At 43.0% G+C, this 20,830-nt stretch overlaps 1 protein-coding gene across 3 annotated transcripts in view; it reads left to right on the forward strand.

Annotated features, from left to right (window-relative positions):
* The window catches only part of RBL2 (RB transcriptional corepressor like 2), a 59,770-nt gene that overhangs the window by 32,833 nt on the left and 6,107 nt on the right, over window positions 1-20,830 (forward strand). For 2 of the 3 annotated variants that reach the window (XM_008257295.4, XM_070063531.1), the window contains 8 exons: window positions 883-1,020; window positions 3,183-3,347; window positions 3,862-3,973; window positions 10,423-10,692; window positions 10,860-11,140; window positions 11,225-11,401; window positions 18,156-18,227; window positions 20,109-20,214. In XM_008257295.4, coding sequence (XP_008255517.1) covers window positions 883-1,020; window positions 3,183-3,347; window positions 3,862-3,973; window positions 10,423-10,692; window positions 10,860-11,140; window positions 11,225-11,401; window positions 18,156-18,227; window positions 20,109-20,214 — 1,321 coding nt within the window. The remainder of the gene's footprint in view (window positions 1-882; window positions 1,021-3,182; window positions 3,348-3,861; window positions 3,974-10,422; window positions 10,693-10,859; window positions 11,141-11,224; window positions 11,402-18,155; window positions 18,228-20,108; window positions 20,215-20,830) is intronic. The other variant, XM_017342225.3, reaches the window with a different exon arrangement.

Here is a 20,830-nt window from a genome sequence, read left to right on the forward strand (position 1 = left end):
GTTTTCACTCTGTTAGTAGTTGACTTTCATGCCAGAATGTTTTTAATTGTTTTAAAATATATTTATTTATTTGAAACGCAGAGTTACAGAGAGGCAGAGGCAGAGAGAACTCAGCAGATGAAAGACCTCTCTCTCTCTGCCTTTTCTTCTCTCTGTGTGTAACTCTGACTTTCAAATAAATAAATTAAAAAAAAAAAAAAGGTGAAGCAGCTGGGACTCGAATGGGCACCATATGAATTGCTGGCGCTGCAGGTGTCAGCTTTACCTGCTACGCCACAGCACCAGCCCCTGTTTTTAATTTTAATGAAGTTCAATTTCATCTCTGTTTTCTTTTGTTGCTTTTGCTTTTGGTGACTGGTAACTTTTTAAATTAAAAAATGATAACTGTTTTTATGTAATGGAAAATGAATGAGCAAAAGGAAGAAAATAAAAATCATCTGTGATTATGTCACCCTGTGATAAACATACTGACTTTTGGTACATGGTCATATGGCTAGTCACCTGCCCACCTGTCTGCCTTCCAGCTGTCTTTATGATGGTGCCTCTTACTGTAAATATTGTTTTGTAACATCTTTCCACATCATCTAAGCCTAAGGAGGGGTGTGTGTGTGTGTGTTTTGGTTTGGGATGTAATCTCTATTAGATACATGAGTATTTCATAATATATAAGATTTTTCAAAGTTCTTGTATATTCCTTTAACTTATATTTTTTGCTTAAAATAGGCTTATTATTACAAAGTTAAAAAATTTTGTAAGGAAATAAGCACATACTTTTCACTAACTCAAAATATAAGATTTTGATATCTGTGTAACTTGGCTAGATATGAAATGTATGTTTGGAGTGGTCTGATATTTCTAAATGTTAATAACTTTGTTTTGTAGGGTATTCTGGAACAAGATGCATTCCACAGATCACTCTTGGCCTGCTGCCTTGAGGTCGTCACTTTTTCTTATAAGCCTCCTGGGAATTTTCCATTTATTACTGAAATATTTGATGTGCCACTTTATCATTTTTATAAGGTATTTAAAAAAATATGAAACTTATAGGGGGACAGTTGGGTAGTAGAAATGTCTAATGTTTTATAGCACAGCAGGATAACTCGTTGACAATTAACAAGAGTATTTCAAAATAAGCTTAAGAGAGGATTTTGAACGTTCCCACACAAAGTAGTAATAAATGTTTGAGAGGTTAAATATAGCAGTGATCCTCTGATCAGTCCACATTGTACACATTTATTGAAATATCACACCATACCCCATAAATAGGTACAGTTTGTGTGTGCCAATTATAGATAATATATATATATATATGTATATATATTTTAAGATTTTATTTATTTGAGAGGTGGAGTGACAGGAGGAGAGACTGAGAGAGAGGTCTTCCATCCTCTGGTTCACTCCCAAATGGCTACAATGGCCGGAGCTAACCCGATCTGAAGCCAGGAGCCAGGAGCTTCCTCTGGGTCTGCCATGTGAGTAGCAGAGTCCCAGACACGTGGGCCATCTTTCACTGCTCTCCCAGTCCATAAGCAGAGAGCTGAATCTGAAGAGGAGCAGCCAGAAGACATGAACCAGCGTTCATATGGGGATGCTGTGCCTCAGGCAGAGGCTTAGCCTACTACACCACAGCACTGGCCCCAATAAAAATATATTTTAAAAGATGCAGTATTGATAAGGAAATTGTAGTTGAGACCAACTTCCTGTTAATTATCTAGTTTATGACTATTTATTCTACTTTTAATTATTTACTAATTTCTTTTTAAGACTTGTTTATTTATTTGAATCAAGTCAGAGCTACAGAGACAGAGTGAGAAGGAGGGAGAAAGAGGGAGAAAATCTTCCATTCACTGGATGGAAAATCATCCATCCACTCCCTTGATGGCCACAGTGGCCAGAGCTGAACTAGTCCAAAGCCAGGAGCCAGGAGCTTCTTCCAGGTCTTCCATATGGGTAGCAGAGGCCCAAGCACTTGGACCATCTTCCACTGCTTTTCCCAGGCCTATAGCTGAAAGTTGGATCTGAAGTGGAGTGGCTAGACACGAACTGGCACCCATGTGGGCTGCCAGCATTGCTGGTAGTGGCTTTATGCTATACCACAACGCTGGCCTCTAATAATTTCTACTCCATTTGTGGAACAGAGAAGAAATTAACAGTCTTAAAGCCTATAAAAATTATTTTACAAATACAGGAGTATTTTAGCTCTATTTTAGATAAAAATCTGCATTTGATTTCTCCCTTTATTTGATAATGGATTTCAGAATACTGTGATTTTTTTATGAGCTAATAAGAAGGCTTAAACAAGTACAACACATGGGGCTGGCGCTGAGGTGTAGCAGGTAAAGCCACTACCTGCAGTGCTGGCATCCCATGTGGGCACTGGTTCGAGTCACGGCTGCTTCACTTCTGATCCAGATCTCTGCTATGGCCTGGGAAAAAAGCAGTATAAGATGGCCCAAGTCCTTGGGCCCCTGCACTCACGTGGGAAGACCCAGAGGAGGCTCCTGGCTCCTGGCTTTGGATCGGCACAGCTCTGGCTGTTGCAGCCAGCTGGAAAGTGAACCAGCAGATGGAAGACCTCTCTGTCTCTCTCTCTCTCTCTCTCTCTCTCTCTCTCTGCCTTTCATTTTCTCTCTGTGTAACTCTGACTTTCAAATAGATAAATAAATCTTAGAACAAAAAACAAACAAAAATACAATACATATGTGACTAGCTAATCTTGTATAGCAAAACTAAAAGTCCTCTTTCATATTTTATAGATAGGCAAGTTACAGATTTTGTTTTGTAGCTCTTTTTCTTGTTAATACTCAATAGATTGAATTTATTGTAACTTGCATAGTCAAATCTAATTTTGTAGTGTCATACATCGAATTTTTAGATAGATTTTTTAATATGAAATTTTAAGGTATATACTCCACCTTAATATACACAGCATATTTTTCATTAAAAAAGTAACTATGTCACTGTATTAAAGATTTTAGATAATTCAGATACATTAGTTAATCTTTACAAGGAGTGAAAAGAACAGCTGTTTCAAAATAGTGCTATTCTAATGTTTGGTTATTTGCCTAATGTTTAAAAAAACATTTAAATAGATGTTCCCATTTTCCTTTTATGTTTAATACAATTTTTTTCTAAGATCATAATAATTATTGAATTGGCCAAGGTGTTTTTCTTTATTTCAGGTGATAGAAGTATTCATTAGAGCAGAAGATGGCCTCTGTAGAGAAGTGGTGAAACACCTTAATCAGATTGAAGAACAAATCTTAGATCATTTGGCGTGGAAATCAGACTCCCCACTCTGGGATAGAATTAGAGACAATGAAAACAGAGTTCCTGCATGTGAAGAGGTTTGTGAAAATATTTTAATATCTCTATATGAAAGCACAGTGCTTTATTCTAATCATAATCCTCTTTCAACAGAGAGCAGTTAAACTTTGTGTCTTCCTCTTGGAGCATGAGAGGTGGCAGTTGGGTTTAGTACAGTATTCCTATGGCAAAGATGAGGCAAGAGTCAGAGATAAGTTATGATTGCCCCAAGATTTCAGTGTCAGAATAAAAATTCAGTATTCTTTTTGACTTCCTGATCAAGTTTCTGTTCCTTAGAGTGACTAATACTCTACCTCTTCCAATCTGTAACGAAGCTTGATGCATGTTTAACATCCAGTTCATCAGGTTTGAATCTTTCTAGGACTTCTAGAATTTTTTTTTAGCTTTAGTATGAAAATGAAAAAGGTAACTGGTTTTATTTAGGTGGAGTAACTAATGAGCCACAATCCTTTTTGTTTTGTTGCCTTAGGTTATTGTTACTGTATTGCTAATGCTTTTTGGATATTGCCATTTTGTGTAAATATTTCTTTATAGGTCATGCCACCACAGAATCTGGAAAGAGCTGATGAAATTTGTATTACTGGTTCCCCTTTGACTCCCAGAAGGGTGAGTGAAGTTCGTGCTGATACTGCAGGACTTGGAAGAAGTAAGTTTAAAATACTGGAAGGAATATTTTGGAACCTAATAGCTGGAGATTTCAAGTTATCTAAACCTACCAGTGAAGTGAATAGGGTATATTAAGGAGAAATATCCTGTGTATTTTAGTGCCACATGGCCCACTTAAAATAATCTTTTGAAAGAATAAGAACACAGGAAAATATAGAACAAGTATCTTTTGAAAGGATAGCATACCATGCATTTAATGTGATCTCTATTTTTTAGTGTCTTTCTAAGTATACAAAAGGACAGAAATGAAAAAATTAAAATGTTAAGAATGGGCCAGTGCTGTGGCATAGTAGCTAAAGCAACCGCCTGCAGTGCTGGAATCCCATATGGGCACCAGTTCTAGTTCATGTTGCTCCACTTCTGATCCAGCTGTCTGCTGTGGCCTGGGAGAGCAGTAGAAGATGGCCTAGGCCCTTGGGCCCTTGCACCCACGTGGGAGACCTGGAAGAACTCTTGGCTCCTTGCTTTGGATCGGCACAGCTCCAGCCATTGCAGCCTTTTGGGGAGTGAACCAGCGGGTGGAAGACCTCTCTATCTCTGCCTCTGCCTTTCAAATAAATGAATAAAATCTATGAAAAAAATGTTAATAATCTGTGGGGTGATAGAGTTCCTGGTGATTTTTTTTTTTTGGACAGGCAGAGTGGACAGTGAGAGAGAGACAGAGAGAAATGTCTTCCTTTTGCTGTTGGTTCACCCTCCAATGGCCGCCCGCAGCCGGCGCGCTGTGGCCGGCGCACTGTGATGATCCGATGGCAGGAGCCAGGTACTTCTCCTGGTCTCCCATGCAGGTGCAGGGCCCAAGGACTTGGGCCATCCTCCACTACACTCCCTGGCCACAGCAGAGAGCTGGCCTGGAAGAGGGGCAACCAGGACAGAATCCGGTGCCCCGACCGGGTCTAGAACCTGGTGTGCCTGTGCCACAAGGCAGAGGATTAGCCTAGTGAGCCGCGGCGCCGGCCTTGGCCATCTTATACTACTGTCCCAGGCCATAGCAGAGAGCTGGATTGGAAGTGGAGCAGCCAGGACTTGAACTAGCACCCATATGGGATGTCAGCACTGCAGGTGGCGACTTTACCTGCCAGCCCCATGTATTTTAAAATCAGAAGAAGGGGCCGGCACTGTGACATAGTTAGGTGAAGCTGCGCTTGTGGCGATGTGGGTACTGGTTTGAAGCCCAGCTGCTCTACTTCCAATCCAGCTCTCTGCCAATGTGCCTGGGAAGGCAGCAGAGGGTGGCCCAGGTGTTTGGGCCTCTGCACCAATGTGGGAGACCCAAAAGAAGCTCCTAGCTCCTGGTTTTGGATGGGCCCAGCTTCAGCCATTGAGACCATTTGGGAAGTGAAACAGTGGATGGAAGATCTCTCTCTGTAACTGCCTTTCAAATAAATAAACAAATCTTAAAAAAATAAAATCAGAAGTAGCTTTCTTATTGATAGGGCTGCATGCTCCAATTAGGTGCAGATAAGCCAGTGAGATTAGAGGACTCTGTGGTTTGAGATTCCTCAGCTCTTTGTCAGTTGAGTTGTGCTGTTTGAATTAAGTGAAAACAGTGTTAACCAAACCAGTATAGAAAAGGGCACTTTTGCTGTGCATCTGGTTTATAATTTAGGCTGCTTTTTGGATATTCTGTCAGGTTAAGTTTATTTTATTTATGTGAGATAAAAGTACTTTTAAAAGAGTAATTATATAAATTCAGAGTTCTGAGTTGTTGGGTACCACTAGAATAATATTCTCATTTCTAGATTATTTTGTAATGTAATTGATAAGCACTGGTTGTACAAGAAAGCTGAGTTTTTTTAAAAATAAAGACTTATTTATTTATTTGAAAGTGAGAGGGGCCGGTGCCGTGGTGTAGTAGGTTAATTCTCTATCTACAGCACCGGCATGCCACTGGGGGCGCCGGTTCTAGTCCCAGCTGCTTCTCTTCCAGTCCAGCTCTCTGCTGTGGCCTGGGAAAGCAGTAGAAGACGGCCCAAGTGCTTGGGCCCCTGCACCCACGTGGGAGACCCGGAAGAAGCTCCTGGCTCCTGGCTTTGGATTGGCGCTGCTCTGGCCATTGTGGAAGGAAGATCTTTCTCTCTGTCTCGCCCTCTCACTGTCTGTAACTCTACCCCTCTCAAATAAATAAATCTTTAAAAAAAAAAAAAAAGAGAAAGTGAGAAAGTGAGAGTTACATGCAGAGAGAGAAGTAAAGCAGAGAGAGAGAGAGCAAGAGGTCTTCCATCCGCTGATTCACTCCCCAAGTGGCTGCAGTGGCTGGAGTTGAGCCAATCTGGCCAATCTGAAGCCAGGATCCAGGAGCTTCTTCCAGGTCTCCCACACTGGTGCAGGGGCCCAAGGACTTAGGCCATCTTCTGTTGCTTTCCCAGGCCATAGAGAGAGCTGGATTGGAAGTGGAGCAGCCAGGACTTGAACCGGCGCCCATATGGGATGCCGGTGCTGCAGACGGCAGCTTTACCTGCTACACCACAGTACCAGCCCCGAAAGATGAGTTTTAAAGTCAAGATTCACTTAAGTCAACACATGTAAATGTGGATGATCTAAATGAAAACTGCATTTTGAAAGAGTTATAATGGCTTCCCTGTTTTTATGCCTGTTATGCTCTCAGTCTTGTCTGCATATCTGACAGCAGTTTTGTCCTATTTCTATAGAATTTTTACTTCCTAATTTATGATTAAGACTTTATAGGAAACTTCATTTTCCTTATACAGGGAGTCTTCAGATAGTTTGTGGAAATTACATATTATGTGGAAATTGCATATATTAATATATTATTGCATATATATTATGCATATTATGGGTTTAAAAAATTTTTGCACCAAAATCAACTTACCTTTTAAGTTCATTTTCCACCAAGTTTTTTTTTTTTTTTTTTTTTTTTTTGACAGGCAGAGTGGACAGTGAGAGAGAGAGACAGAGAGAAAGGTCTTCCTTTGCCGTTGGTTCACCCTCCAATGGCCGCCGCGGCCAGCGCGCTGCGACCGGCGCACCGCGCTGATCCGATGGCAGGAGCCAGGAGCCAGGTGCTTTTCCTGGTCTCCCATGGGGTGCAGGGCCCAAGCACCTGGGCCATCCTCCACTGCACTCCCTGGCCACAGCAGAGGGCTGGCCTGGAAGAGGGGCAACCGGGACAGAATCCGGTGCCCCAACCGGGACTAGAACCCGGTGTGCTGGCGCCGCAAGGCGGAGGATTAGCCTAGTGAGCCGCGGCGCCGGCCCTCTACCAAGTTTTTGAAGTACCTTCATATTTATCAGATCTTCATTCTCCTGAGGTCTCTTAATAATTTACAAGATTATGATCCTAATGTATTCTTTCTGATTCTGTAGCTTTATACCAAATAAAAATCTAGTAAGTTCATTTTCTTTTATATCATCAGGAAATAAAAATGTTAAGCACTGTCTATCAGGATTTACTTCTCTTACTTCCTATGACTTTCCTACCTATCAGGAAATATCAAAAAGTTCATGAAAAAATAAAAACTAAGAGATAAAAGTAAACAGTATAAACTTTATTTCTCAACAAAACTCCATCAATTTCAAGGCATCTCTGTAACTTTTTTTTTAAAGGATACCAGCCATTTAATCCATCCTTAAAGAACTGGGGGCCCTAAGAATTTAACCAGGCTAATGCAATCTTATTTGTATTATTAACTAAAGAAAAATGGATATTCTTTAAAGATTTTTAAGAATAGGAAGCAAAGTAAGTCAAAAGCCAACTAAGGACTGGTGAGGTGAATGCCTAATGATTTCCCATTGAAACAGGCAAAGTTGCCCATGTTTGATGAGAGGAGTGAGCAGGAGTGTTGTCATGATGGAGATGGACACTCCGGGGAGGCTTTCATGGGTATTTTTCTGCTAAAGCTTTGGCTAACTTTCTCAAAACACTCTCATAACAGGCAGGTGGCAGTTTTTACTTCACCCTCTAGAAAATCAGCAAGCTAAATGTCTCAAGCATCCCAAAAAACCAATCTGCTTTTGCTGCTGTTGAACCACTTCCCTCCTGGTAGCAATTGCTTTCGTTGTGCTTTGTGTTCAGGATCATTCTGGTAAAGCCGTGCTTCATCTCCTGTTAGACTTCTTCAAAGCAATGCTTCAGGGTCATGATCCCATTTGTTTAAATTTTCCATTGAAAGCTCTGCTATTGTCTGCAGCTGAACTGTGCACAAAAGATTTGACGTCCATCAGGCATAAAGTTTGCTGCACTTTACTTTTTCGGTCAGAATTGTGGAGGCTGAACAGTCATGACGTCTATCGTGTTAGCTATTGGTTCTGCTATTAATCCTCAGTCCCCTTAAATGAGGCCACGAACAGGATTAATTTTGTCCTCTCAAGTTCATTTAAATGGGTAAAATGCATATTGTGTGAACTGTATTTCAATAATGCTTTTTTTTTTTTAAAAAAAACTAAGCTTAAATGACTCTAAGCAATGGGATTATATTAGAAAGTTCATGGAAAATGGAATTGAAAGATGTTTATTTTGGTACGATAAATTTTCAAGTCTATACGTAGTTTCTTCTTTTCTTTTCTTTTTTTTTTTTTGATTTATCTATTTACTTGAGAGGCAGAGCTACAGACAGGGAGAGAGGGAGAGAGAGGTCCTCCATCTGCTGGCCCACTCCCCCACTCCCTAAATGGCTGCAAGGGCCAGAGCTGAGCCAGAAGCCAGGAGCTTCCTTTAGGTCTTCCTCATGGGTGCAGGGGCCCAATCACTTGGGCCATCCTCCACTGCTTTCCCTGGCCATAGCAGAGAGCTAGATCAGATGTGGATCAGCCGGGACCCGAACCGGTGCCCACATGGGATGTCGGCACCACAGGCAGAGGCTTAATCTGCTACGCCACAGCGCTAGCCCTCATAGTTTTTTCATAGTGCACATTCTATTAATTTTACTTTTATAACAATTTATTTATTAATTGGTTTGAAAGAGCAACAGAGAGAGCAAGAGAGATTTTCCATCTGCTGGTTCACCCCTCAAATGGCTGCAACAACCAGGGTTGGACCAGGCCAAAGTCAGGACCCAGGAACTCTATCCTTGTCTCCCACTTGGGTGGCAGGGACCCATCTGCTGCTGTCTTCCCAGGTACATTATCAGGAAGCTGCATTGAAAGTGGAGTAGCCAGAACTCAACTGGTGCTGTGGTATGGGATGCTGGCATCACACGTGGCAGACTAACCCATTGTACCAGAATGTCAGCCCCTCCATGAACTTTTTGAGGACCCCTCATGTGCATGGATTTTAAAATTTTTATGCCAAAATAAATTTATCTTTTAATTTCACTTTTTCCACAAACTTTTTGAGTTCCTTTGCTAAAGAACACTATTAAGCTTTAGTATTTTTTTTTGTATCTGGAAAAATACAAAGAGGAAAATATATAAAACCAGGGGAAAGTTACTACCATCATGTCTGCTTGTCAAGTGAGGCTTCACAGTGAAATTGTTTCATCTGTGAGTGTCAGAAATATTATATAAAAATGGATTTATTCCTTAAGTTGCCTCAAAATCATGAAAGCTATGTGGTAGTCAAGGCCAAAGCCTAGTTTGATTTATGGAAAGTGGAGTGTAGAAGGGAGCACTGTGAGACAAAGAAAAACTCCATTTAAAAATTTTGCTTTCAGTAGTCTTCGGTTGAATTTGCATAGGCAAATTTATAGGCAAACTACTCTGTAATTTTTGTTTTTTAAATTTTGAAATCTCAAACAGTAATTTTTTAATGTAACAGTTTATTTTTATTTAAACAAATTTATTTATGGATTTGAAAGGCAGAGTTATGGAAAGAGAGGGAGAGACGGAGATCTTCCATCCACTGATTCACTCCTCAAATGGCTACTTTGGCTGGGGCTGGGCCAGGCCAAAGCCAGGAACCTAGAGCTCTATCCAGGTCTCCTGTGTGGGTGGCAGGAGTCCAAGTAGTTGGGCCATATTCCACTGCTGTCCCAGGTGAATTAGCAAGGCTGGCAATGTGGTGTACCGGGTAAAACCGCTGCCTATGATGTTGGTATTCCACATGGTTGCCAGTTCAAATCCTGGCTGCTCCACTTCCCATCCAGTTCCCTGGTAAAGTGCCTGGGAAGATGGTCCAAGTCCTTGGGCCCTTGTACCCATGTGGGAGACTCAGAAGAAGTTCCAGCCTCCTGGCTTCAGCCTGCTCAGCCTTGGCTGTTGCAGCCATTTGCGGAATGAACCAACAGGTAGAAGATCTCTCTCTGTCTCTCCTCCCTTTCTCTGTAACTCTGCATTTCAAATAAATACATCTTAAAAAAAAAAAAAAGAGTAGCTGGAACTCAAAGCAGCACTGATATGGTCTGACAGCATCACAGGCAGCAGTTTTACCCACTCCATCATGACACTGGCCCCTGAACATAAGAGTTTAGATGGAGGTCTGGTCTCAATCTCTGTGAGTTAAATGATTTGTGTGATTTCCTTTGACCCTAGGCATAACCTCTCCAACTACATTATATGACCGGTACAGCTCCCCAACAGCCAGCACTACCAGAAGACGGCTATTTGTTGACAATGACAGCCCTTCTGATGGAGGGACACCTGGGCGCATTCCTCCACAGCCCCTCGTCAATGCTGTCCCCGTGCAAAATGTATCTGGGGAGCCGGTTTCTGTCACACCAGTTCCTGGACAGACCTTGGTCACCATGGCAACAGCCACCGTCACAGCCAACAATGGACAAACAGTGACCATTCCTGTACAAGGTAAGGAAGGCAGAGTTGGATATTGAGTTACCTGAGATTTTGATGATATGGCACAGGGGAGAAAGGGGAGACAGGGTTTGAGAGGGGAGAAATTGGAAACCTCTGCCTGGGGAAAATGTATTATCAACATTTTCTTCTTCTTTTTTTTTTTCTGTAACAAACTTTAGGTATTGCCAATGAAAATGGAGGGATAACATTCTTCCCAGTCCAAGTCAACGTTGGGGGACAGGCACAAACTGTGGCCGGCTCTCTCCAGCCTCTCAGTGCTCAGGCCCTGGCCGGAAGTCTGAGCTCTCACCAGGTGACAGGAACAACTTTGCAAGTTCCTGGCCAGGTGGCCATTCAGCAAATTTCCCCAGGTGGACAACCCCCGAAACAAGGCCAGCCTTTAACCAGCAGCAATATTAGACCCAGGAAGACCAGTTCTTTATCACTTTTCTTTAGAAAGGTAATTCTTCATGTACTCTTAACAGAACGTGAGCTTAGGAAATACAAGTATTGAACAAAGGTTGACATGTTTTTTGTCTGTTAGGTTTATCATTTAGCAGGTGTCCGCCTTCGAGATCTTTGTGCTAAACTAGATATTTCAGATGAACTGAGGAAAAAAATCTGGACCTGCTTTGAATTCTCCATAATTCAATGTCCTGAACTTATGATGGACAGACATCTGGACCAGCTGTTAATGTGCGCCATTTATGTGATGGCCAAGGTGAGGACTGTTTGGAACTGAAAAGGCAAAGATGCTACTTTATTACCCAAAACATTTTTAACAGCTTTATTGATATGTAATTCACTCATTTAAGGCCGGCGCCACGGCTCACTAGGCTAATCCTCCGCCTAGCAGCGCCGGCACACCGGGTTCTAGTCCCGGTCGGGACGCCGGATTCTGTCCCGGTTGCCCCTCTTCCAGGCCAGCCCTCTGCTGTGGCCAGGGAGTGCAGTGGAGGATGGCCCAGGTGCTTGGGCCCTGCACCCCATGGGAGACCAGGAGAAGTACCTGGCTCCTGCCATCGGATCAGCATGGTGCGCCGGCCGCAGCGCGCCGGCCGCAGCGGCCATTGGAGGGTGAACCAACGGTAAAGGAAGACCTTTCTCTCTGTCTCTCTCTCTCACTGTCCACTCTGCCTGTCAAAAAAAAAAAAAAATGTACACTTAATGTGTCTTACATTACATATACAATATCTGTATATTCACAGATATGTGCAATATTCACAATTTTAAAATATATTCTGTTTTATAGATAGATGCATGGAAATATCCATTGGACATTTGGGATGCTTTTCCTTTTTAGATGTTATGAATGCTATTAACATTTGTGTACAAGATTTGGTGTGGATGTATGCTTTGATTTCTCAAGGCTACAATATCTAGTACAGAATTGTTGAGACATATAGTAACTGGCAGACTTTTAACCAGAGTTTTGTACCATTTCACATACCCACCAATAATATGTGAAGGTCTTAATTTCTTTACTTTCTCATAAATATTTTTTATGCTTTGATTTTTTTAAAAATAACTAATATATATAATCACTATTTTAAAGAAGACGTCTCAGTGGTATTTATACATTCAGTGTTGTAAACCTACCACCTTCTTTACATTCCAAAACATTTCCATTGCTGTGAAGTAAAACCCCTTACCCATTAAGTGATTTTGTTCTATTTTCCCTCCCACATCCCCCTGTAACTGCCAGTTAGCTTTCTTACTCTGAATTTATGTTCTTGATATTTCATATAATGGAATGATACAATCTAAGAGTGCTTCAGAAAGTTAGTGGAAATGGAATTGAACAAAATTTTGGTGCTAAAAATCTTGGAATCATTACAACTGAGAGATCTTCAAAATATTAATTAAAATATATATTTTAAATATATATTTTTCAAAACAGTACATGGATTTCAACTGTTTTTTACCAAAATTTGTCTTTTAATTCTGTTTTTTCATGAACTTTTTAAAGTACCCTTGTATGTGGCTTCTTTCTTAGGAATGTTAGGATGTTTTTAAGGTGCATCATGTTGTAACAGGTATCAGAACTCTGTCCCCTTTCATGGCTGAATGATATTCCATTGTATGGATGTATCACATTTTGCTTAGTAGTGGTCATTGCTGTTTGAATCCTTTGGCTGCTGTGAATAGCGCTGCTATGAATGTGTGTGTGTGTGTGTGTGTATGTACTTGACGGCCTATTTTCAATTCTTGGGCTTACCTCTAGCGGTGGAATTGCAGGATTATGTGTGTTTAACCTTCTGAGGAACAACAATGCTGTCTTCATCTTTTATTCACCTTTTTTTTTTTTGACAGGCAGAGTGGACAGTGAGAGAGAGAGGCAGACAGAAAGGTCTTCCTTTTGCCGTTGGTTCACCCCGCAATGGCTGCTGTGGCCGGCGCACCGCGCTGATCCGATGGCAGGAGCCAGGTGCTTCTCCTGGTCTCCCATGGGGTGCAGGGCCCAAGCACTTGGGCCATCCTCCACTGCACTCCCTGGCCACAGCAGAGAGCTGGCCTGGAAGAGGGGCAACCGGGACAGAATCTGGAGCCCCGACCGGGACTAGAACCCGGTGTGCCGGTGCTGCAAGGCGGAGGATTAGCCTAGTGAGCCACAGCGCTGGCTATTCATCTTTTATTGCTACCAGTAATACAAAAGACATCCTCCCATTTCTCTATATTCCTGCCAACTAATTTTATGTTTTCTTATTTTTTTAAAAAATTACAGCCTAGCTACCATAGTATTGAGTGATATCTCATTGTGGTTTTGGTTTGTATTTGCTTAATTAATACTAAGCATCTACTATGCTTCACTGGCCATTATCTTAGTTTTTGATTCTAGCCATTATAGTGGGGGTGAAATGCTATCTCATGGTGTTTTTTATTTGCATTTATCTAATCATCAGTGATCTTACACACCTTTTCATTTGTTTTGTTCTTTCATTTTAAGATTCTTTTGGCCATTCTGAGTCCCTTGAAATTCCATATGAATTTTAAAATCAGGTTACAAAAGAGTCAGCTAGACTTTTAATAGGGCTACATTGAATGTGTACATCAATTTGGGGAGTATTACCATCTTAACAATTGCAAGTCTTCTGATCTGTGAACAGGAGATGTTTTATATTTATTTAGATCTGTAATTTCTTTCAAAAATGTTTTATACTTTTTAGATTATAACTTCAGTACTTTCATTAAATTTATTCTTAACATATTTTTATTATGTTAATATTAATATTTTAATATTAATATTTTAATATTTGAAAGGCACTTAGAGAGGGAGAGACAAAGAGAGGTCTTCCATCCACTTGTTTACTCCCCAAATGGCTGCAACAGCTAGGGCTGGGCCAGGCCGAAACCAGGAGACAGGAGCTTCCTCAGGGTCTATCACGTGGGTGCAGGGGCCCATCTTCCACTGCTTTTCCAGGTGCATTAGGTGGGAGCTGGATCAGAAGTTGAGCAGCCAGTACTTGAACTAGTGCCCATATGGCTGCCTCTACAGATAGTGGCTTTATCTGCTAAGCTACAATGCTGGCCCCTATTTTTTTTTTTGTTAAATGAGGAAAAGAGTGAAACAGAGTAAGTTTCTATCCACTGGTTCACTCCCCACATGTTCCTAAGAAAAAACAGCTTTGCAGGAGGATGATGACAAAACAAAACCTGGAGCCAGGAACTCAATCCTGGTCTCCCATGTAGGTGGAAGGAACCCAACTACTTGGGCCATCAGCGCTGCCTCCCACGGTCCAGGTTAGGAAGACTCTGGAATCAGGAGCTGGAGCTGGGTATTGAGACCAGTTACTCCAATGCGAGACACACATGTCCTAACCAGCAGCTTTATCTCTAGGGCAGATGCCTGTCCCTTACATATTCTGTTTTTTGTTTTTTGTTTTTTTTTTTTTTTTTCATTTGTATTTCTGTATTTTATTTATTTATTTATTTATTTATTTATTTATTTATTTTTTTTTTTTGACAGGCAGAGTGGACAGTGAGAGAGAGAGACAGAGAGAAAGGTCTTCCTTTTGCCGTTGGATCACCCTCCAATGGCCGCCGCTGCAGCCGGCGCACCGCGCTGATCCGATGGCAGGAGCCAGGATCCAGGTGCTTTTCCTGGTCTCCCATGGGGTGCAGGGCCCAAGCACCTGGGCCATCCTCCACTGCACTCCCTGGCCATAGCAGAGAGCTGGCCTGGAAGAGGGGCAACCGGGACAGAATCCGGCGCCCCAACCGGGACTAGAACCCGGTGTGCCGGCGCCGCAAGGTGGAGGATTAGCCTATTGAGCCACGGCGCCGGCTGTGTATTTTATTTGAAAGGCAGAGAGAGAGAGAGTCTTCCACCTGCTGGTTTACTCATCAACCCATATCAGCCAGGCAGAAATTAGGATTCCAGAGGCTAGTGCTGTGGCGTAGTGGGTAAGGCCATCACCTGCAGTGCTGGCATCCCATGTAGGTGCCGGTCCGAGTCCCAGCTGCTCCACTTCCGATCCAGCTCTCTTGCTATGGCCTGGGAAAGAGGTGGAAGATGGTCCAAGTCCTTGGGTCCCTAAACCTGTGTGGGAGATGGGGAGGAAGCTCCTGGCTTCAGATTGGCACAGCTCTGACTGTTGGTACTATCTGGGGAGTGAACCAGCTGATGGAAGATTCTCTCTCTCTCTCTCTCTCTCTCTCTCTCTCTCTCTGCCTCTGCCTCTGCCTCTCTGTAACTCTGCCTTTCAAATAAATTAATAAATCTTTAAAAAAAAAAAGTAGGAGTCCAGAACCTACTCTGGGTCTCCCACATGGATGACAGGGACTTGAGCCATGCTGCCTCCTAGGGTGTGCATTAGGAAGCTGGCATCAGAAACAGAGCCATGACTTTAACCCAGGTGTTCCAGTAGGGGATGTGGGCCTCCTAAGTAGCGTCCTAATTGTTGCACCCAATGCTCACTCTGACATATCTCTTTTAATGCTTTTGTAAATGCAACTATTTCAGTTTTTATATGTTGACTGCCAGTGTACAGAAATACAATTGATCTAGTATTTAGCAAGCTTGATAAACTTATTCTAATAGATTTTTAGTGGATTCCTTAGGATTTTCTATGTACAAAAATCATGTAATCTGGTTATAGTTTTATTTCTTGTGGCCAGCACTGTGGCACAGAACATTAAGCTGCTGGCTACAGTGCTGGCATCCCATATGGGTGCTGGTTCAAGTCCCAGCTGCTCCTCTTCTGATCCAGCTCCCTGCTGTTGTGCCTGGGAGGGCATTGGAAGATGGCCTAAGTGCTTGGGTCCCTGTCACCCACATGGGAAACCTAGAGGAAACTCCTGGCTCCAAGTTTTGGCCTGACCCAGCCCTGACCATTGTGGCCATTTGGTTAGTGAATCAGCAGATGGAAGATCTCTATCTGTCCTTCTCTCTGTCTGTGTCTTTCAAATAAATAAATAAATCTTATTTTTTTTTTTTTTTCACTTCTTGTCCTAACTGAACATGTTTTATTTTCTTTCTTCCCAGTCACCCTGGCTGGGACTACCAGTACTGTGTTGAAAGCACAAATCCTTGTCTTGTTCCTGGTCTTAGGGGGAAAGCATCTGTTCTTATCAGTGAAGTATGATGCTTGCTGGGACTTTCTCATAGATGTTCTGTATCAGATTGAGGAGGTTTCTGTCGCTTTCTAGTTTGTTGAATCTTTTTTCTCATGAAAAGGAGTTAGATTTTGTCAAATGCTGGTTTACTCCCTAAATGGCTGTAATGGCTGGAGCTGGGCCTGTGCAAAGCCAGGAGCCAGGAGCTTCTTCCGGGTCTCCCACATGGGTGGAGGGGACCAAGTACTTGGGCCGTCTTCTGCTGCCTTTCCAGGCACGTTAGTAGGGAGCTGGATCAGAATTGGAGCAACCGAGACTCAAACCAGTGCCCATATGGGATGCTGGCACTTCAGGTGGAGCCTTAACCATCTATACCACAGCATTGGCCCCTCTTACTCTATTAAAATAGCTGTATGAGTGATTGATTTTGATGTTAAACCATTCTTGTTTTCATGGTGTAAATTCTTTATGGTCAAGATGTATAATTTTTTTATATGTTGTTAGGTTTGGTTTGCCAGTACACTGAACAATTTTAATTTTTTCCTTATTTGTAGAGTTTCTGGTTTGCAGTTTTATTAGGGCTTTGTCTGTCTTCTTAGACTGGTTTCATAGAGTAAAAGAAAAGTGTCCCCTCTTTTTGTTTTTTTTTTCTTTTTTGGTATTCTTTTTAAAGATTGGTAAAATTCAACAGTGAAGACACTAGGGTCTTGGCTTTTCTTTGTGAGTAGTTTACTTGGTCTATTCAGATGGTGTTTTGGAATCAGTTTTTGTAGAGCTTTGTCTTTCTAAGAATCTACCTGTTTTATCTGGGCTATCTAATTTGTTGGCATATAATTATTAACAATATTTCGTATAGTCCTTTTTATTCTTTAAGCAGTAATGTCCTCTTTCGTTTCTGATTTTAGTGAGTCTTCTCCCCTTTTATCTTGATCAGTCTAGCCAAAGGTTTTCATTTTTTATTCTTTATTTCATTAATTTATGCTCTAATTTTTATTTCCTTGTCTGCTTATGATAGATTTTTCCCTCTAGTTATTGTACTTTTCTAACTCAGGTCTTGGCTCAGATACCACAACCCTTCTGTTCTTACTGAATTTACCATACCCCTGCTATTCTTACTGACTTATTTATTTTTTTTAAGATTTATTTATTTATTTTTGAAAGGCAGAGTTACAGAGGCAGAGGCAGAGAGAGAGAAGTCTTCCATCTGCTGGTTCACTCTCCAGATGGTCGCAATGGCTGGAGCTACACCCATCTGAAGCCAGGAGCCAGGAGCCAGGATCTTCTTCCTGGTCTCTCATACGGGTCCAAGGGCCCAAGGACTTAGGCCATCTTCCACTGCTTTCTCAGGCCATAGCAGAGAGCTGGATCAGACATGGAGCAGCTGGGACTCAAACCGACGCCCATATGGGATGCTGGCACTGCAGGCAGCGGCTTTACTCGCTACGTCATAGTGCTGGCCCTGACACTTGTTTTTCAATGATTTATTTATTTATTTCAAAGGCACAGTTACACAGAGAGAGGAAGAAATAGAGATCTTCCATACACTGGGTCACTCTCCAAATGGCCACAATGGCCCAGGCTGGGCAAAGCCAACACCAGGAGCTTCCTCCAGATCCCCCACAAGTTTGCAGGGGTCCAAACACTTGGGCCATTCTCCCATTCCCCACTGATCTCCCAGGCACATCAGGGGGAGCTGGATCAGAAGTGGAGCAGCCAGGTCTCAAATCAGTGCCCATATGGGATGCCAGCTTCTCAGGCGATGGCTTTACCCACTGTGCCACAATTCTGTCCCCTCCAGACCCTTTAAATTGTGGGTTTTTTCTGTTTTGCACTATTACCTTGTAGAGCAGGTTGACTGCCCTCCTTACACTGTTGCTGGAAACCGATCTTTCTCTGAGAGCACTTTTATTCTTCGCCAGGTGACAAAAGACGACAGGTCCTTCCAGAATATCATGCGTTGTTACAGGACTCAGCCACAGGCTCGGAGCCAGGTAACCACATTTTCTTTTGAGGCTGAAAATAAAGCTTTCAGTCTATAATAATACAAAAAGTTAACGCTAGTTGATTCTGTTCTTTTTTTCCTTTTCTTTTTTTTTTTTTTTTTTTTTTTTAAGATTTATTTACTTACTTGAAAGGCAGAGTTAGAGAGAGAGGGACAGAGATCTTCCATCTTCTGGCTCACTCCCCAAATGGCCACAATAGCCAGAAGTGGGCTGATCTGAAGCCAAGAGCCAGAGATTCTTCTGGGTCCACCACGTGGGTGCAGGAGCCCAAGCACTTGGGCCCTCTTCCACTGCTTTCCCAGTCCATAAGCAGAGAGCTGGATGGAAAATGAAGCAGCCCGGACACGAACTGGTGCCCATATAGGATGCGGGTGCTGACTTAACCTACTGTGTGTGCCACAGTGCTGGCCACGAGTTGGTGATTTTAAGACCTCTTTTTTCAGAAGGCATTGCCAATGTTAAATATTTCTTAATTTAGAGAGTCACAAAATGGATGCAGATTAAGAAATTATTTGGTTTCTGTGTCACCTTTCAGGCTGGTTTAGTAAATGCAGTACTGTACATTTAACCAAGATACTATTGAAGTTTCAAACCCATGTAAATGTATTTTTTTTTTTAAGATTTATTTATTTATTTGAAAGGCAGAGAGAGAGATCTAGATCTTGTATCTATTGGTTCACTCCCCAAATGGACACACCATTCGGAGCTAGACCAATCCAAAGCCAGGAGCCAGAGCTTCTTCTGGGTCTCCCACGTGGGTTCAGAGGCCCAAATACTTGGGCCATCTTCCAGTGAGCAGCCAGAACTTGACTGGCAGTTATATGGAATGCTGGCACTGCAGGTGGAGGCTTAACCTTCTACACCACAGAGCAAGCCCTACCCACTTAATTTAATTTTATTTTTTTTATTTTTGACAGAGTGGACAGTGAGAGAGAGAGAGACAGAGAGAAAGGTCTTCCTTTTGCCGTTGGTTCACCATCCAATGGCCGCCGCCACCGGCGCGCTGCAGCCAGCGCACCGCACTGATCCGAAGGCAGGAGCCAGGTACTTCTCCTGGTCTCCCATGGGGTGCAGGGCCCAAGCACTTGGGCCATCCTCCACTGCACTCCCTGGCTACAGCAGAGAGCTGCCCTGGAAGAAGGGCAACCGGGACAGAATCCGGCGCCCCGACTGGGACTAGAACCCAGTGTGCCAGCGCCGCAAGGCGGAGGATTAGCCTGTTGAGCCACAGCGCCAGCCTCCACTTGATTTTTAATACCATTCATTTGTCTCTGAAAGACAAGTGTGCTAGATTTTTTTTTTTTAAGATTTTTTTTATTTGAGAGGCAGAGATAGATAGGGAGGGATAGAGCGAGAGGTCTTCTATCCACTGGTTCACTCCCCAGATGGCTGCATCAGCTGGAGCTGGGCTGATCCAAAGCCAGGAGCTTCTTCTGGGTCTTCCATGTGGGGTGCAGAGGCCCAAGCAGTTGGGTCATTTTCCACAGCTTTCCCAGGCCATTAGCAGGGAGTTGGATTGGAAATGGAGCATCTGGGACTCAAACCAGTGTCCATATGGGATGCTGGCACTGCAGGCAGAGGCGTAACCTACTATACCACAGTGCCGGCCCCATGTGTGCTAGATATTTACATTTGACTTTGCATGATTTGACTTTCTGGTTGGGTACTGTCACTGCACTGCAGCCCCATAGGCAGTACTTGAAAGTAAAGCCAGACAGGCTGATGTAAATCCTAGATACACTATTTAATTGGCTGCATTCTTAACTTCCCGTGAGCAGGACAACTAGACTACATGGGGCTGTTGTGAGAATCAACTGATATATGTTAAGATCCATAATTTCCTGCCCCCTTCTGATTGTCTTTCTAAAGGTATATAGAAGTGTTTTGATAAAAGGGAAAAGAAAAAGAAGAAATTCTGGCAGCAGTGATAGCAGAAGCCATCAGAATTCCCCAACAGAACTGAACAGAGACAGAAGTAAGTGGGATCCTTATGAACTATTACCAAACAACATTAGGAGCTTTTCTTTTCTTTTTTCTTTCTTTCTTTTTTTTTTTTTTTTGGACAGGCAGAGTTAGAGAGAAAGAGAGAGAGGTCTTCTTTTTCCATTGGTTCACCCCCAAAATGGCCACCACGGCCAGCGCGCTGCACCGATCCGAAGCCAGGAGCCAGGTCCCCCCCACTCCCGGTCTCCCATGCGGGTACAGGGCCCAAGGACTTGGGCCATCCTCCACTGCCTTCCCGGGCCACAGCAGAGAGCTGGACTGAAAGAGGAGCAAGCAGGACCAGGACTAGAACCCTGGGTGCCAGCGCCGCAGGCGGAGGATTAGCCTAGTGAGCCGTGGCACTGGCCCATTAGGAACTTTTCTTTTTTTCTTTTTTGACAGGCAGAGTGGACAGTGAGAGAGACAGAGAGAAAGGTCTTCCTTTGCCATTGAATCACCCCTCAATGGCTGCCGCAGCCGCCGCAGCCGGCGCGCTGCGGCCGGCGCACCGCGCTGATCCGATGGCAGGAGCCAGGTGCTTCTCCTGGTCTCCCATGGGGTGCAGGGCCCAAGCACTTGGGCCATCCTCCACTGCACTCCCTGGCCAC

Source organism: Oryctolagus cuniculus, chromosome 18 (assembly GCF_964237555.1).
Source record: "Oryctolagus cuniculus chromosome 18, mOryCun1.1, whole genome shotgun sequence".
Classification (NCBI taxonomy): Eukaryota; Metazoa; Chordata; class Mammalia; order Lagomorpha; family Leporidae; genus Oryctolagus; species Oryctolagus cuniculus.